Source organism: Sinocyclocheilus anshuiensis, unplaced genomic scaffold (assembly GCF_001515605.1).
Source record: "Sinocyclocheilus anshuiensis isolate Anshui unplaced genomic scaffold, SAMN03320099.WGS_v1.1 scaffold967, whole genome shotgun sequence".
Lineage (NCBI taxonomy): Eukaryota > Metazoa > Chordata > Actinopteri > Cypriniformes > Cyprinidae > Sinocyclocheilus > Sinocyclocheilus anshuiensis.
Genome location: NW_015542427.1, coordinates 546254 through 566127, shown reverse-complemented (window position 1 = coordinate 566127; position 19874 = coordinate 546254). Strand labels below are relative to the sequence as shown.

Sequence of the window (19874 nt, the reverse complement as noted above, 5' to 3'; positions counted from 1 at the left end):
AATAGTCATGGATAATTCTGACTAAAATAAGACTAAAATGCTCAGACTTTTAGTTGACTAAAACTTGACTAGACTAAAAAGAGTATGAACGTGACTAAAACTAATAAAAACTAAAATGACAGCTTCACACAAAGACTAGACTAAAACTAAAATTAAAACAGGCCGCCAAAAACAAAACTACTTTTGTGCGGTTAGAACCTACAAACCACCAGCCCTAATTTTTTGGTTCTTTAACTGTTTTACATGTGATTCTCTAGCGCAGGACTTTCCTTTTAGCAGCCGCTGGCTGAATCCAGCCCGCTTCATCATTTTATTACTACCCTGTCTGACTTTGATGAAATCGTTGCACTGCCTGATACATCACAGTGTGAAACTCAGTTAGGGGTTCAGAAGCACTCAGCATTCGATATTTAGTGGACTGCATTTCATATCTGAAATGGGAGCAAGTGTGTTGAACCCTCTGGTGCTGGTGTCCACTTAAGTGAACATTTTTAAAGCATTTTTAATCATTCAGGGTATAATGTTATCTTCAAACCACCATGGTTGATAATCATTGATCCTTAACCATCATTTTATACTGCATGACTTTTATACGTCATTGTGACATCATAAATTCCGTATCCATCCTCCATTAATCTCATTCAATGAGTTGCAGTGTCATTAATTGCATAAAGCAACAACAGCATTACCACATTACAGATGCACTCCTTGATTTCCGTTGGATTGCAGCAGACTAGGTTTCATGTGCAACTGGCCTACAATCAACAAGATCGCGATCTTTGAACTTCATGGTCAAGATTACAGAATTTGTGGGAGGACTTATGGTGGCATCATTGCTTGTTCGAGTGATGAGTTGCAGCTAAGCCAGAAAAACTGGCTTTTCAAATCCCAGCGTCATGCGTGTATGTGGAAGCCAAATGTCAGCAATGTTGTTGTGGTTCTAGTGGATGGAAAATACAAAGGAAACAAATTCACTTGTCTCACACTGCCATCACTAAACAGTGTTCATTTGTCTCATGAGCTGACTGACGTGCCGCCGGTTTACTTTAGTCATCCAAAGCATTGTTTTGGCTGGATTGGAGCATTCCATGTGACACCTCTGCACCTTCCCGCTCTCTGACTGGATGCTGGGAATGTTCTGGAACGGCAGAAGGAATGTGGCTTTACCGTTGCAGGGCTTCAGCAGCTGTCTACCAGCGCCGTGTGCCCCAGGAGATGGCATTGTGGGAAGGGCTGGAGTTCAGAGGCCCTTTTGAAACAGAATAAACACTCTCAGTGGACTTTATTATATGATATGGCACTGTTTTTGTTTTTTTTCTTTTTTGTAAGGCTCTTTTACTCTCTCGCTCTTGTTTCGGGATGTTTTGTGGGGGTGTGGCTTCCTCCTGCCTCCTGGTAGAGGTGCATTGTGGGGGAAAAAAACCTGTATGTGCTGAAAGGACTGCCGTTACAACACTGGCACTATTTGTATGCAAAACAGCCCTCATATCAGCTCATTTCCTTTCTCACAGTAAATGCTGAAGTGTCCAAACTGGCATTCTTTATCTTTAAGAGGTCGATGCTAAAAGTGTTTAACTGAGGATGAGAAGCAGCACACATTCACAAATGAGTCCAAGAGGATACGTGATGAAAGAAAGAGGAATAACCTCAATAAATGACAGTACGATATGATGGTAAAAGAACAGAGGGTGTATATATATATATATATATATATATATATACAGTGGTGTAGTGGAGGGTATACGCAGGTATACGGCGTATACCCACTTCTTTATCAGTCGGCTTTGCGTATACCCACTTCTAAATCCCCTCTGATGCGCATCATTCAGTAGTGCCCTGCATTAGCCAAAATCATGACAGTCCACCATGACTAGCTAATCAAATCGCATGTGAATAAATGCAAATATTCCCTAAACATACCCAGTAAAGACAGTGATGCGGTCAGAATGCGCCGGCTTCCCTTTGAATTTGATTGATGATTGCGCCCGCCTCTCCAGGCACCACTACACCACTGTATATATATATATATATATATATATATATATATATACTGCCTTTCAAAAGTTTAGGGTCTGTATGAGTTTTTAATAGCTTTAAAAGACGTCTCTTATGTTCACCAAGGCTCCATTTAATTTATCGAAATTACAGTGATATGTTAAAATATTATTATAATTAAAAAACTATTTTCTATTGGAATATATTTTATGTAATTTATTCCTGTGATGAATATTTATGATTTAATAATAATAATGATTTATTCGCTTTGGATAAAAGCGTCTGCTAAATGACTAAATGTAAATGTAAATGATGCAAAGCTGAATTTTCAGCATCATTACTCCAGTCTTCAGAGTCACATGATCCTTCAGAAATCATTCTAATATGTGGCCCTGGACCACAAAACCAGTCATAAGGGTCAATTTTTGAAATTCCTCACATCATCTGAAGACATCATCTGAAAGCTGGATAAATAAGCTTTCCATTGATGTATGGTTTGTTAGGATAGGACACTATTTGGTGGAGATACAACTATTTGAATATCTGGAATCTGACGGTGCAAAAAATCTAAATACTTTTAGAGAAAATCACCTTTAAAATTGTCCAAATGAAGTTCTTAGCAATGCATATTACTAATCAAAAATTAAGTTTTGATATATTTACAGTAGGAAATTTACAAAATATTTTCATGGAACATGATCTTTACTTAATATCCTAATGATTTTTGGCATAAAAGAAAAATCGATAATTTTGACCCATACAATGTTTTTTTGGCTATTGCTACAAATATACCCCAGCGACTTAAGACTGCTTTTGTGCTCCAGGGTCACATATGCTGATTTGCTGCTCAAGAAATAAATCATGATACATTTAATTTAATGCATCCTTGCTGAATAAAATTATTCATTTCAAGGAATCATAAAGACCCCAAACCTCTGAACGGTGTATCATTCCTGTGTTATAAATTCACTGATTTTAGTCCTACCTACCAAAACCGACCTCTATAATGCTGAGTGATAGAGGTCTGAGGACTGATGAAAAGATGAAGGAAGAGGGTCACACATCAGGAAATGTAAGAATAACCACGTCAAAGGGAAAGTAGAGAATAGAACAGCTAGAAAATAGAGGCTGTGTCACAGAGAAGTGAGACAGACTCTTGTGAAACATCTGACCTGCTCGTCTAACACGAGTTTACAGCTTCATACACACACGAGTCATCAGAACAAGAGCTATAAATCTTACCGTCTTTGTGATTCACAGACTGTACCTGATGGCAATAGACGGTCTCATACAGACCCTCCTGTTCTTGTCAAGTCTGATTTCGGGAAACTTTGACGACTTTATCTGTTTTATGAGGGTTTTCTTCAGACATTTAACTGAAAGAAACCTCATTTGTCTACATGTGGACTAGCTTTTTAGTAAAAAAAGTACATCACTTGCCGTTTCTTCGTAATTATTTGCTATATTACTTACACTGAATATATTTTCTCCATATTTGATGATGCGTTAGTACAAGACACATTCAGACCGTTTCTCCATGCACATTTTATAGATAAGCCCATTTCATTTGACTGCATAATCCATCATGTTAATAATGAAAACTTAGCTTTAGGTTTGGACAATGTCTTGTCAGACATGTTAAATGTGTGAGGTTTTTGAACTTTGCATAGAGTTCACTAGTTGTTTCAAGTTATTTCAGCTGCTAAATTAAAGAAGGAATGCTACTTTTGTTTTCATAGTGAGCTTGTTTGACTGAGAATTTTGTCTTTTTAGATTTTTATCGTCAACATGTTTCCCCATATAAAACTGTTACTCCCTCTTCCCCTCCGGATGTTTGTCTGAACGTGTGAGTAATGGCTGTGAAGAGCCCTGAAGCCTCTCCGTGTCTGTTCTTACTGTCTCTCAGGCTTCAGTTCAGCCCAGTCAAACCTCAGTCACCTGCTCGCTGTAAATCTCTTTCAGATCCGCGTAGCCACGTAAGGTTGTTCAGCCAAAGAATGAGTCACGTTCCCAAGAAGAAACAAGGGAGGGAACCACTGTGCGAGTGTGTTTAATGAAACAGATAGCGCCTCGCACTGCAGTGTAATTCTTAGAGGTCAGTGCGTATTAGCCAGAGTCACTAGTAGCAGTATCGCTTTCACTTTTAATATCAGTGTGAGCGATATTTCATGGATGACAGGTTCCATTAGTACTTTAAACGCTGCTTTCCAGCCAGTTTTTCCTGTAACAGTTAAACTTCACGCCTCATGCACCTTGTAGCTGTGAGGAAATGTTCACATCTCACTCGAAATGTTCACTTCCAGCATTCTCCCAGCAGGACGTTGAGCAGTCATGCTTAGTAAGAATGAGGGTTTCAGTTTTCAGCTGCTGGAAAACACTTATATGCATACGAGTCACTGCAGTTGGTCTTCAGTAAAATAAGAAGCTCTGTCGGTCTATGCCTCATCGGTCTTTGTGTGACCTTCTGTGTTTGATCTTGTGTTTTCAACTGGATTGGTTGAGCATCTCAAATGTATTTTTTTCTGACCGTGCTGTCAAATGCTGTTGTTTGTGTTATTTCCATTTTGTGAATGGAAAAACAATGCAGTCATATTTAAGAAAAACTCTTTGAATGCCTGCAAAGTCATATTACGCCCCTGCCACCCAAAGCCTTTCTCTTTCATAACATGAACTCTGAAACTGTGGGAAATGATTGGCTTTGTTTCTAAAGACTTCTTTATTTATAAATCTTTTAGGAAAGAATTTTATGCTTAGGACTTTGATACAAGTCACAAGGCTCTTTCATTAGCCAAACTGTGTTTCTCCTTAAGGCCTGTGAATTGCAAATTTGACCAGAAAAAAACTTGCATTGGGTCACTCAGTGGTCAATTATGTCATTTCCTTTCAGAGTTCTGTCAGTGGTCAGTAATATTGCATATTAATTGTCTTTGACAGGTCTTCCCATCAGCACTTACGCAAAGTACTGCTACCGTAAGCTGCAAAAAGTGGCCATTACTGGGGGCAAGAAGGTAAGAGTTATTGTTTTTTTTAATGGAAAAATTGATGTCAGCAGATGTTGGATTTATTTAATTGTACTGCTCATTTCCTTATTTTTAGATTACTGGTAACTTCCACTTACAGTAAATATCCAAAGACACAGATAATTACTAATAACTCTTTTAAAAGTAATCTTTAGCTAATCTCCAAATTAATATCCATTTTTCATACTGTACATTATAATAACTTGTAGCATTTAAAATGATCGATTTTAGTTTTAATGTTTATTTTATTTATTTAGACAATATATTTTAAAGGGATAGTTCATCAAATCCTGTCATCGTTTACTTACCCTTATGTCATTGCAAACCTGTATGAGTTTCTTTTCTTCTATTCAACATAAAAGATATTTTGAAGAATGTTGGCTCCCACAGCATTTTAGTCAGCAGTTGGTTGGTTACACACATTCTTCAAAATATCTTCTTTAATGTTCAACAGAAGAAAGAAACTCATACAGACTTGGAACGACTTGAGGGTGAGTAAATAATCATTTTTGGGTGAACTATCACTTTAATATCAGACATTCAATCGGCTATAACGTGAAAATAATTATTAGTTTATCATATCGTCAAAATGTTAACTCTGATAAACACACATAACCCCTCAGCTCTGATCTGAATCCAGCTGTGTTTCATTTTAAAAGGCAGGCTATGGTTCTTCATCAGTTCTCGATCGCAGCATCAACTCTAAACGTGCTCAGTGACCTGGTTTAACCAGACACGTAGAAATTGGACGATTCCATCATGTGATGTCAAATGTAATTAAAAACAGTTTTTCCTGGGAGTATTGTTTATTTATAGATGCCAGCACTGCTGTTAGATTGTACCCAGGAGCCTCCGAATGGTCAAAAGAAGCAGTATATGGTCTAAAATTGGTCACATCTGTGAGCAATCACAGCACCCGGCCTTTAAGAGCACACCATGAGAATTACTAATCCACTAACCCAAACTAAGAAGAAAAGGTTACAACGACTCCTCAGGCCCCTCTGTAAGTCTTGTCCATGCACACATGCTTCACTGGTAACAGCACTGGCACTAGAAGAAGCTGTTTCCCTCCCTATTTGTCCTTTCACCAGTCCCACCCTGTAATCAGCCATCCCACCTCTGTCTCCAGCGTTTTTACTGGGTGGGCTATTTTTACCTCTGCACCACACAGCTATGTGTTATCCTGCTCAGCGCTGATCTTCCATATTGTGTTACAGCTGAGATGGTGTCCGTCTGCTCCACATAGTTACGAGGGAAACACAGTCAGATCAACAGATGTTTCATGTGTCAGTGGATGGTTTTGTGCTGGAGTAGTTCAGATAAAAATGAGGATTCTGTCATCATTCATCCTCATGTTTTTCTTTCTTTCTTTTCCATGCAAAGGATGCATATAATGAGCACAGACCGTCAAGTTCCAAAAATAGCATAAAAGTTCCACAAAAACACTAGAAAAGTAGTTTGGATGCACTGATATTAACATTCTGGTCAAAGCCAAAAAGCTGATAATTTCATTGATACTCAGATAACTGATAAATACCCGATATTAAAATAATATACTATTTTGTCTGAATAAATAATACATAATACTTTAAAAATGAAAATCATTTGTGTTAAGTGCTACAAGTGAATTTAGGCATCATAACATTTATAATGCATGAAAAATGGATATTCATTTTGAGATTTACAAAAATTACATTTAAGAGTGTTAATAAATTATTAATGAGTGATTAGCTTTAGGTGAATGACAGCAAATGTGATTTAAGTGTAAAAATAAAAGTTGCAATTAAATATACAACATTGGGCTGATACTAAAATTACAAAAAAAAATCTACACTAAAGTTCAAGTTTTTTTTTTTTTTTATAAATTAATACCTTTTTATTCAGCAAGGATGCATTAATTTGATGAAAAGTGACTAAAAAGACTTGCATTGTTACAAAAATGTATATATTTCAAATAAATGCTGTTCCTTTAAACTTTGTTCATTAAATAATCCTGAAAATAAAAAGTATCATGGTTTACACAAAAATATTAAGCAGCACAACTGTTTTCAACAATGATAATCAGAAATGTTTCTTGAGCACTAAATCAGCACATTAGAATGATTTCTGGAGGATCATGTGACACTGAAGACTGGAGTAATAATGCTGAAAATTCAGCTTTGATCACAGGAATAAATTGCATTTGATTAAATTAGAAAAGAGTTATTTTAAATTTGTAACAGTATTTCTCAATATTACTGTTTTTACTGTATTTTGATCAAATAAATGCAGCCTTAAGAGGCTTCTTTCAAAAACATTTAAATAATCTTACCAACCCCAAACTTAGTAGTGAACTGATAACAGTTATATTGTTCATAGAGTCTATATAATTCGATATCACTACATTTTATTATTTCTTTTGTTCAAATTGCAATGACAAAGTATGTACTATGTCCCTTGTTCTGTCTGTAGGGTCTGAAGAAGCCCACTCTGGAGGAGACTGATCACAGTCGGAACGCCATCGTGACCCCGTCTATGTTCGGCAGCGCTCTGGAGGAGATCATGGAGAGGCAGAGTGAGCTCTTCCCCGAGAGGAAACTGCCCTGGGTGCAGGTGCAGCTCTCTCAGTATGTACTGGCCCTGGGTGGAGCCCAGACGGAGGGCATCTTCAGGTGGGACATAGACAGAGAAACAGGAAAGAGGGCTTATCATGGTGTTACGTGTTTCATATATAGCAAATTATAATGTTATTCAGACTTTCTAATTGCTAAACTACATGGCCATCCTGAAGTATAAAGATTTTACTTTCTCATCCCTTCTTCATCAGTTTTTACAACATCCCTCTTCATCCATGAAAATACATGTAACAGGGACATGTTTTCTTTAAATCCTGTGCATGTCGGCTCATCGGGCCATCTTAAGCCTGTCACATTGGCTCCACCTTGTGGTCAAGTGATCCAGCACACGATTCCTAGCCTGGTCCCACATGGTTTGTGCATGTCCATATGGTCCTCAAGATTTTAGGGTGTTCCATTTGTCATTTTATGATTCAGTAGGCCCCTTCATTGCTATACAGTGTAGCCAAAGTGTGGAGCACAAGGGCTGAGGGCAGTATTTAGGACGGCCTCAGTGCTATTGAAGTGTCCAAACACTTCTGAGAATTAAATGAGGTAAACAGCATTCAGAAACAGAATATGTGCATCATAAGCAGTCTTGGCTGAAGCTGTTGTCTTCATCCTGCAGAGTACCGGGGGATATTGATGAGGTGAATGCGCTCAAGCTACAGGTGGACCAGTGGAAACTTCCAGACAGCCTCTCTGATCCCAATGTCCCTGGTGAGAAGATCAAACATTCACATTTATGTCTCAAACAGCACTGACGTGGAGAAAGTGAGCGTCTGTGAGACCTTAAGATTAGAGGTTTTCAACCTTCTTGATTTGAAGGCCCCCTTTGTCCAACACTGTATCCCCCAATATATAGGCTATGATATATTCTGTATTTCTGCTGTAGTTATGTTTGTTTTCGAGCTTTTTATTAGCAGAAACCAGGGTTATTGCTCTATTAAATGCATTTTGTGATTCCAAAAGTTTTTTTAAATATTAAAAACCATTATTATTGACATGGAAAAATTACAGTTTACCACTTTTTTGTAGCATTTTAATTTAGATTTTTAATATAATGTTAATAATATGTATTAACATATTAATATAATAGTAATAATAATTAATTTAACAATTTAACTAGTCTAGTTAGTTTTACATTTTTAGTTTCTGTTGATTGTTGTAGCCGGGAGATAATTGTTCAGTCTACAAAATACTGAAAATATGTCTTTCCACAAATTTTCAGCATACAAAAAAATATTGTCTGTTTTGTCCTTGCCTGTTAGCTTTTTAGTATCTATTGTACTGATAAAAGTTGATGAAATGAATTATAGCAGATATACAGTATGCATTAAATATTTAGTCTTTCTCTTCAGTGGAAAACACATTTTTCAAATACTCTCTAGAATGAAAACAATCCACTCACACTAATTACACCTGTCACTGATTATTAATAACAAGTAGCAATTTAGGGTTTTGCTTTGTAATTTAAATACAGTTGACAAGTTTGTTGATTTGTTGCTCCAACAATGTTTCTAAAAGAACTAGAAAAATAAATTGTTCATCAAACCATTTCATAGGGTCGTTAAAGATCTTTCCACTATAAGAAGTGCATATCTTTGTGTGATATTGCTGAATAATGCAGCACAGGGATGTAACGCCTCTCTCTGTTTCTCTGTGTCAGCGTCTCTGTTGAAGTTGTGGTACAGAGAGCTGGAGGAGCCAGTGATTCCTCAGAGCTTCTATAAGCAGTGCATCAGTCATTTAGTCTTTCTCTTCAGTGGAAAACACATTTTTCAAATACTCTCTAGAATGAAAACAATCCACTCACACTAATTACACCTGTCACTGATTATTAATAACAAGTAGCAATTTAGGGTTTTGCTTTGTAATTTAAATACAGTTGACAAGTTTGTTGATTTGTTGCTCCAACAATGTTTCTAAAAGAACTAGAAAAATAAATTGTTCATCAAACCATTTCATAGGGTCGTTAAAGATCTTTCCACTATAAGAAGTGCATATCTTTGTGTGATATTGCTGAATAATGCAGCACAGGGATGTAACGCCTCTCTCTGTTTCTCTGTGTCAGCGTCTCTGTTGAAGTTGTGGTACAGAGAGCTGGAGGAGCCTGTGATTCCTCAGAGCTTCTATAAGCAGTGCATCAGTCACTATGAAGATCCTGATGCAGCCATCAGTGTGGTTCAGTCGCTCCCACAGCTCAACAGACTCGTGCTCTGCTACTTCATCAACTTCTTACAGGTAATGCCCTGCCATGTGAACACAACCCTGCGCTGTTATACACAATGACAACACTTAATTCAGTGCTGTGTCTTTCTCTCATGCCAGGTCTTTGCTCAGCCGGTGAATGTGAGTAGGACTAAGATGGATGTGAATAATTTGGCGATGGTCATGGCTCCAAACTGCCTGCGCTGTCAGTCCGATGATCCTCGAATCATCTTTGAGAACACGCGGAAAGAGATGTCCTTCCTCCGCATACTCATCGTTCACTTGGACACCAGCTTCATCAAGGGCTTAATCTGAGAGTCGCGGTTTATTCGTTATTTTGCGGCATAGCTCCGAACTGAATCAGAGTCATTTGAGTGAATCATCCAGGAGATGAAGGGAATCAGGATGTTCTTCCGCTCAGAGAATCATCTTTAAGCATCATATTATTAGTTCGGACAATGTCTCTCTCAACTAATCCAGCTTTGGCTCAATGTGAATCATCCTGAACTTGACTCTTAGGACTCTTCTTGAAGCCAGACATTATTTGAACTGAATCAATTGACTCGATTTGATTCCACAACAAAACAAATGCTTGACGTTTGTCTTTTTGGGTTTGTTATTTCTTCTGTTTTTTATATTGATTAGCAGGGAAATACATCCTTTGGATGATCATAATCGTAATAACACACATGCAATATGACCTGCAGCGTTTTTCCTTCATTTAATATGGTGTTCTGATTATTTAATGCTCAAGTATGAGTGCGGGGAGAATTACTGGCTTCAGTTTTGTATGCAAGGCTGAGCGTAAGAAAGAAAAGGTGAATTAATATTGCAGAGCTGTGGACCACAAAGACAGCTCTGAAATACTTAGCATGGTGGTCAAAGCTTGAGGTCTGGTGCCTTACATCAGAATGATCGCTGATGTATAAGATGCACAAGTGCCCATGTACATAAACACACCCTCCATGTTTCTGACTCCAACTGAACTGGTACCACAAGCAATTTTCAATCTGTCCCTCACAGTACTTTTCCCAGTCGTCCCACTTAGAAATAGAAAATTACAACTCCAGATGTGGTTTGGCTACATCAAAGATGATTATGCAGAACTAAACTGTAGAAAACTGAACCAGGAACTGTTCCTCTCCCAAGATAGCTACTGCTCACTGGCCCACTGAAAGTTGACTAGGTTTCAGTTGATCCAGCAGCTCCAAAATCAGTGGATGGCCAAGAATGTTACGCTCAGATTTGCCCAGGCTGAATAAACAGTTTCAGAAGAGACTTAGGCCAGAACCATACTCTACATATACTTAGTATGCAAATGCAAAAACACACCAAGACATGCATGCGGTCTTGTTGTACAAGTGTTTCTGTGCCACTAACATTACCAAAAAGCAATTACAAAAAAGTAATGACTGTTTTTTTAAACAGTTATTTTTCCTGAAACACCTCTCCCATATGTCATTGGTCAAATATACAAACAGCTCCGCCCCAAACTCACGCCATTGGTTGAGCTGTTTCCATGTCAGGCTAGTAGTCTAAATGTTTAAACAAGGTGTTTACATTTTTCAGGGGAATCAATCTACAAATGACTTGCATATAGTTGTCGCTGCATTATTTTGGGATATAGGAAAATACTTGACGAGGATTTTTGCATTACTGTGGGCTTACTGAATTTACTCAAAGTGGAGATATATATATCCTTTATATAACCCTCTACCCTCATTCACTACTTCCTAAATTAGTCCACTAATATAGTCCACTTGAAGAAGTGATTGAATACTAGTGAGCTGGAAGCGGACGCCATTTGGTGCATGAATTCACTTGGCGCAACACTTACAGTGAATGGGTATTTACTAGTGGTTAGCCATTGAGTGTACATTGGTCGTACGCTTGTTGTTACAGTGCATTATGGGATTGAGAATGAGAGCACTCTTAATGTCCACTATGGTTTTGGACACCACTGCATGGTGGCAAATGGCAGTACTCTCATATCATCTTGGACACGGGTTACCTTCAGATCTGTGCTCAGATCCTCTTCAAACCTACTGCAATGACAGCTGTTTCCCTGACTGAGTCAACTGACCACAGAAGAATACAGTTTATGCTGATGTTGGCTATAGTGCCCCTCGTGGCAAAGCTGAGAATGCAGTGTGCACTTGTATGAAAGCATTTAGAAGACTGTTACAGGCCTTCACATCAACACTGGTAGCATCTGAACATGTGGAAATTGCAGTCCGTTTGTGATCCTTTACTCAAAACTGAACTTCCTTGATTCATCTCTGATTTTCAGACAATCACATTTCCTATTGATATAATGTGGGATCCCCCAACAGCTCTGCCTGTGCTTTTGTATATAGACCTCTCATCTGACTGATCGTTGTGTTTATAACGCTCAATGGTGAAAGTAAGTGAGCCCCTTCCTTGTTGCACTTCCCCCTCAGTTCCTTTCCCTTAGTGGGTCTGTATCATCTCTGCAGACTGATACTCCTGCTGCACTCTTACTGTAAATGATTTTGTCTTATTTTGTTCTCTGTGTGAGGGTGCGTGTGAGGAGACAGCAGTGAATTATGGATGTGTGTTTAAATTTGCATAGTTTCATCAAGAACTCTGAAATAAAATTTGTAAATTTGTATAATTGTGCAAAAGTGGTTGTGAGTTTCACTTCCTTGATTTGTCTCGGCCTTTCCACACACAATATGCACAGAGCAAGAGTTTGCCAGGTGCTTAAATGCAATAAGCTCAGTCCTACAGAATTCTATGCCATTATGTATTTTTTTTTTCATATCATACATTTCTTCAGTTTAGCACAAATTGAATGCAATGATTGGCTCATCTGCTTAGTTTGAGGTATAATAAAAATATGCACTAGTTTTATATCATACAATGTCACTTTATTGTAAAAAGAGAGCGAGAGAGAGAATTATTTTAGATTAGATTTGATTAATAATACATACGTGTGAGAGCATCTATAAACTTCTTAGACAAAGGTACAGAATTGGAAAAGCTACTTTGAGCTTTACTGGCCTCTTGTGGCAAAGTCAGTGCTGTTACACTAGATGTGAACTAAAGTAATGCAAACTTCTGTCATATTCTGAAAACAATACCAAATCTCAAACAAAAATGAACTATGGCCACATGTATAACCAAGTTTCAAAAAATAAAATCTTGAGATCTGCACATTTATACTCGTTTTCTATAGGGATGGTGTTTCCGGGGTATTGATCAGTCAAAGAGCAATGCTGTTCATTCATTGTCTTGTGTCTTTGTCAGCTCTTACCTGTCGGTCCTTGTCTTTGCTCAGTTTGGGTAGTCAAATCATAATCATGTATGAAGTGTGTCATGCATTCTCCATGCTGCTTCCATGTCAGTTTGATTGTGCAATCAAGTCATCAAATGTTTTGTGTCCAGGACTATTAAAGAAACACGAAAAAGAAGCAACAAAATCATACAGACATTAATTTGAGAACGCATACTGAACATATACATTTCTGAATTTAAGGTTGACTGTGACTGCATATTGTGTGGATGTGGCAGGTATCTTATACTAACACCTGCTGTAAATGCAGTATCACACCATAGCAAAAGCTTCAGCTACTGATGGCTTTGAAGAAATGCTCTATTCAGTCCACCGATGGTTTACAGTGTTGGGAAATACTTTTATTTTGTAATTAAATTACGTAACGCCGTTACATGTAACTAGTTACTCCCCAACACTGATGGTTTACAAGCAACAGTGGCCAATAACAGATTATTTAGATAAAGCGTTTAATATTTGTTTACCTGCATATCATATCATCATTAACCAACATCAAAGTACCGTGAACGTTTAAAACGTTGTATGTTGTTTTCAAACAGTCTTAAATTAAAATAATTATTTCCCACTACATATTTTACTGAAATGCCTAGACTGTTTATTGGCAAGTGACATTGTGACAACTTACCCCACGCATACAGTGTAACTGTATCAACGTTTTTCCAAAACATATGAAACAAACTAAATACAAAAATGCATTTCTACTTTTCTATGCATAGCCTCCTGGGACCCAGGCACAGACTTCTGTCCTCTGTAGAGGATATTGTATTTTAGTGAATTTCTCTGAGACCCTACATGCCACAGTTTTAAGTCTGGATGTCCTGTACAGAGCACATTCAGGGCTTTTTAGAGATATCAAATGTTTGGCGGTTTGATCATAAACACACCTTCTCTTTGGTCTTTAAATATGACTGATACTGACAGAATGATCAAATTTAGCACTCTTAGGAAAGTATGAAAAAGTTTTGTAATTATCATTTAAATCGGACTAATTTTCAAATTGTTTGTCGTAAAAAAGACAACATCTCAGAATAATGTTATGGGGTTTGTTTGACTTTTTATTACGAAACGGGGCATAATTTTCATACACGTCTTCTGTAGAGGACACCAGGACAAACGGCATGTTAATCAGGCATTTTGGGGAAACACATCAAGACATTATAGATCAATATTCCTATGAAATATGAGATATTCTTATGAAAATGTTGCCACGTTATTACTCCCATTATTTCATTTTCATTATGGGTTTCCCCAAGAACACATTAGGCCTAATCTGCAAATTAGATGCGATCTATAGACACATTGTATAGAATGAGAATAGCAATTTATGGACATTTTACACACATATTACACAAAGTAAAATAGTATATCAAATCAATCTGTTATATCTTTCATTAAGAATCATCTTTGTACAAAGTTTGGTTAAAAACAGCCTGAAACCTAAAAACCGATTGGTGAATGAAAAAAAGAAAGCATTGTTTTTGCATATACATGCCTTTTCATGCCTATTTTTTTTTTTTTTAGTAACTTAGTCCTGGCATCCTCTACAAAGGACGTAGAATAAAATATGAATAAAATATCATTTAAAACAAAGAAAAAAAAATCTCCATTTGTTTCTTATGCTCCAACAACCAGTGTAATGACATAATAAACAACAAAATTCACAAAACTTGTTTTATGGTTCTCAGGAGGATATGCATTTTAAACTAGATTGTTGTTCATTGCTATTGATCTATACACTGTGACCAAGATAATTTGGGGTGTAAATAAAATAAGGCATAAATACACAGTGTTGAGAAGGTTACTTTGGAAATGTAACCGGTTACAGATTACAAGTTACCCTATTTAAAATGTAATAAGTAGTGTAACTATTTCACTTACTTTATTAAAGCAATGTAACTGATTACATTTGATTACTTTTTGATTACATTTCTAAATTTCGAACGAATGTTTTCAACTGTAAATCATTTTGAAACATTTAAAGCAGGCAGGTTGAATCTTACAGTAGCACTCACGACTGATTACTGTCAGAATTCTTCAGCACTTGATTTGAAAGCACAGCCACCACAAAATCAGACTTTAGCACCATGTTTTACTTTGAGATCGTGCTGAGGTTAAATACAGCTTGAAATCATAACAAGATCTAGTTTAATAGCTATGATACTGTTTTTGAAATCAAATCTTTGCATAGCTATGACAGGAAACACAGGCATCTAGCAGTTAATCTAAAAAAAAAAAACATACACATAAACCCAAATAAATAAAACAGTTATCATATAAACGTTTCCTATTCTGTGTCCTAAACTCCATTGGTGTCTCATATTTTAGAGTAGTCAATGCAATTTGGGAAAGAAATCAATTAAATCTGTATGTGGGTGTGTGTGAAAATATTCAGCTGTAACCCCCTTTGTAATCTTTAACATTTTCATAAGTAACTGTAATTACACATTTTTTCTCAGTAACTGTTAAGTTACATTTATTGTGTAATTACGTAACTCCGTTACATGTAACTAGTTACTCCCAAACACTGTAAATATGTTAGTCTCTTGTATTTCTTACACTATAATTAATAATCAATGTTGTCTCGGGATTAGAGTACAAATGAATGGCATTATTAAAGGGAAGGGAAGACACCTGCCTCTGTCTTGTCATCTTCACAGAACAAGCGACAAAACTGCACATAACCTACAAGAATACGGCTTCTGTACTGCAGGCCTAAACTATCCCGTCGCCTTTTGATGAAAAACGTGATGAATACGCAAACAAATCTCCATCAAATGAGGAGCGGCGAGCTTCCGTGCGCGCATGCGCAGACAGACTCCACCTCGCGGACGCCGGCCGCTGCTCGCGCAGAAGAAAACAAACTGCGTGGATGCGCCGCGCTGCGCTCTCAAAGCATGCGGCTTCAAGCGGTCTTCACGCGTGTGGACTTGCTTTCTTCGCTGCCGGAGTACATTTATCAGCGTTAAAGGTAAACGGCGCTGTGATTATGTATTGCAAAATAATAAGTAGCTGTCTTGGACGTTTTATTTGTTGTAATTGTGAAATGTGTCATTTTTATGTGATGTTGTTGTTCTGTTAAAACGAAACTTGCCTCCATGCATGTGTTCCCCCTGTTTGATGCTAATGGGACGCATGGAAGTGATTTAGTCAAATAGTGCATTCGTGGAAAGTGTCAACAGCTGCGGTCTTGCTCTTTAAGTAGACCGCGATAAATGCGCGTTTGGGCTTCTTAAATAGCTGGGAGACTTTTGTTCGCCTCGTAATTACGGTAGTCCCATGCAGCAAGGAGTAGGCCGAGCGGAGGCCGCTGGGCGTCAGAGTTTGACTGACAGGTGCGCGGTCCAATCAGAACGCTGGAGCTCGCGTCAGTCAGGGCTCTCACCCAATCAAAAGGTTTGCTGTTGTTGCGCATCGTTGTCGGCGACTGAACAATGCAATGTCAAAACAGCCATTTAAGATGCCAAGCAAATTACGTAAACTTTATTTTGAGGGCCTGGCTCGTCGTTGTGAAGTGCAGGTAGCATCGCATAGCGGTTTGTTCGCCTGCTGTCTTCAACTAAACACAGCGGTGAGCGTCAAGTTCGCGGACGACGTTGCACCCACGTTTTCTTCGCATGTGAAGTGGAGGAGACGTCAAGCGCCTGAGTTCGTTGATATTTTCCTCCTTCTACCAAAAACACGTTTCTCTTCAGTCGCTGCCGTTGGTTGTGCTGATTGCGGCTTGTAGAAATGAGCCGCTGGCCTGACCATGTAAACAACGAGGAGGAAACGAATTGCGCGCCATTTGCGTCACGCGCCTGTTGAAATGCGTGACCGTTAAGCGGGAGAGCCGTGGGGTTTGTGAATGCAGCGATTTAACCAAATGTGCCGGTTTCCCGCGATTATGACGTACTGAAAATGTATGCGCCCTGCAGGAACGTGTCTATCCGCCTGAACGTGACGCACGCGCCGGAGTCCGTTATGAAACTTCAGCGACGCGTGTGAAGACTTGTGTTGTTTACGGGCAAAAGTGACCGGACACCTGAAATTAAACTTTTTTTTTTAATTATTATTATTTTCAGTGAAATCAATGTAATATATATTTTCGATAATATTTGTTCTTTTTTGTTTTGTATTTTGAGAGAATTTCATGGTACTGTTTTATATTTATGCAATAATTATGATACGTTCTTCCCATTGAAAATAATACCAAAACAATTTTTTTCTAATATTTTTCTATTACTTTTCAGTTATGGCAGTATTTCATGTTAAAATAGAGACAATGCCTTTAAAATACAATTTTTGAAGGCAGAGTAGTTCCATCTGGTGGGAGTAAAAAAAGAAAAACATCTGAAATCCCGTGGTTTAGCCACTAGGTTCCTATAGAGCTCCATATAAAAGTATCTAGTTGTTTTTAGACATTGTATTAATTTTACTAAAGTCAAAGCTGAACACAAAGAAAGACATTTTATTACACATAACATCAAAGTTCAACATAAATGTAACAAATATAAACAGGAATGCTTTATCAGCGGTTAATCAATCTGATTTCATCCTCTTATTTGAGTCTTCTGGTTAAATTTTGCCATATTGTTACAGCCACACCAGTTCATTTGTGTGTGTATAATAGTGTGTTGTGTGTGTCTGTGTGTATGTGTGTGTGTCTGTGTGTATGTGTGTGTGTATGTTTGAGTGTGTGTGTGTCTGTTTTGTACTTTTGAAGTTTGAGTGTCACCCCTTCCTTGGCGTCTGTGTTTTTACTGCATTGTGGCTAAATGATTGATTTTCACATATTTGCAAGAACATGCTTTGTGTTACAGTCACACTAGTTCATATATATGTGTCTGTGGGGGTGGGGTGGGTGTGTCTGTTTTGCACTCTTGATATTTTAGACTAGAGTGTCACCCCTTCATTGCTGTGCACTTTTTTCTGCATCGTGAATGTTTTGTAGATTGTACACACAAAAAATTATCTGTATTTTCGTAATTTGTGTATTTCCCATTCATTTCCAACAACACAAGTGTGACTATTTTTTTTTTTTTACGACCATTTAGCTTTTTCGAGTCCACTATTTTATTTTATTTTATTTTGTTGTCACATAGTGACTGCCATAAAAGTCAGCGAGTTTCATACTATTCCGATGAAGTAGCGACTTTTAACATTTCAAAACATTTTTTTCTTCCGGTCTAAAATGACCGAACCATACCAGAGGGTTAATGATGAAGTAAGAGCAGTGGATTTTAGTGTGAATGATGTCAGTCTTTCCTATTTGATTTAAGAAGGGATCTGTGATTCTTCAAGTTTCCTTTGCTTTTTCCACTCTTCAGACTGGCAAAATTATTCACATTTTAATGGTTTTCCTCACTCTACCAGCCTTGGAAAAAAGTGCTTAAAGGGACCCACAAAAATGAGAATTATGTCATCACTTCCTCTCCCTCATTTCGTTCTGTAATATTACTTAATGCATTTTAATTGTTATAAAATGCACTGTTAACCTCGTCTGCTGAGATGGGCAAACTGTGTTATGAAACTATTAATTGCTGTAAACTAAATGTCTGGTTTCCCCCTGCACATCTGATCTGATGATATTCTTATGGATGACAATGTTTATTTTTTAAAACCAAAGCAAGCACAGCCTCTACATGTGGTTTATCTGACAAAATATTAATAAAACTATTTTATTATTAATGACCGACTGAAATGGGTTTTTTGGGGGCCGATACCGATATTAGGGAGTAAAAAAAAGACATACCGATATATCGGCCGATATTCTTTATGTGTAGGCTATATCATAGTACAGTATAGTCAAAAGTTTGGACACACTTCCCATTCGTGTCCAAACTTTTGACTGGTACTATATATATATAGAATACAGTATATAGCCTACATAAACAGAATATATATACATATACACATTTTTTGCAATGATAATGCAAATTTGGTGATCAAACACTCATAATGATGTGATAAACATAGGCCTATGTAGTGGAGGCAGGGTATTTAACCACAAACATGCAAATAATTGGTATCGGTTATAAAATATCAATATCGGTCAATCACTAATCTAAAATGAATAAATAATAATAATTAATAATATTTTTTTTCACAAATTCTGTGTTGTGTATTTTCTGGTAATCAAATGAACATGCAGGACATTCATATTTAAATAAGTCTTTTTGCAGTTTAATATTCACAGAAACAGTCTATATATATATGTACTGACCTGATTTTTATTTATTCATCAAAAATAAGACAAATTCCATGAAATTCCACGTTATACAGTAAATTCCATTTTTATTACTGGATTCCGCGATTCCGTCCATGTTTTCTGCATCGTGGAAATTAGACATGGGCCGATTACCAGTTTCACGGTATACCGCGATCTGAAACTTTTCACGGTTTCAAAACCGCTAATATTTTCCGTTATACCGTTCCTGCGGTATGCGCTGTTTTTCATGTCTCCTCAAAGACTGAAAGTGTAGGAATCCCTCAGGTTGAGTGCAGTGTAGAGAGTAACACGACCCTCCTCCTCCTGTTGGTGCGAGCGAGCGGTCAGTCACGTGTGTGTATGATGGATGAACTTAAGGAGCTTCCCTTGGAACTTACGCCATCGGCAACCGGCCGTTTTTTGTCTTATTGCAAACAACTCATCTCTGTTCTGGACTTGCACAAACTGCGTTGCAATGCAATAGTTTTCCAAAATGTAATTTATGTGAAAATATTAAGTCTGTAAACGCCCGTTAACACAGGCCAGAGACG

General features: G+C 37.5%; 2 protein-coding genes across 3 annotated transcripts in view; both read left to right on the top strand.

Moving 5' to 3' along the window:
• The window catches only part of LOC107693558 (rho GTPase-activating protein 39-like), a 71998-nt gene extending 59540 nt beyond the window's left edge, over positions 1–12458 (top strand). Inside the window, exons 6-10 of the mRNA XM_016493003.1 lie at positions 4930–5003; positions 7467–7666; positions 8238–8329; positions 9684–9853; positions 9941–12458. Of these exons, the coding sequence (XP_016348489.1) occupies positions 4930–5003; positions 7467–7666; positions 8238–8329; positions 9684–9853; positions 9941–10135 (731 nt within the window). The 3' untranslated portion in view covers positions 10136–12458. The remainder of the gene's footprint in view (positions 1–4929; positions 5004–7466; positions 7667–8237; positions 8330–9683; positions 9854–9940) is intronic.
• Positions 12459–15993: 3535 nt separating this feature from the next.
• The window catches only part of LOC107693555 (PHD finger protein 20-like), a 26993-nt gene continuing 23112 nt past the window's right edge, over positions 15994–19874 (top strand). For both annotated transcript variants that reach the window (XM_016492996.1, XM_016492995.1), the window contains exon 1: positions 15994–16104. The gene's annotated coding sequence lies outside the window, so the exon portion shown is untranslated. The remainder of the gene's footprint in view (positions 16105–19874) is intronic.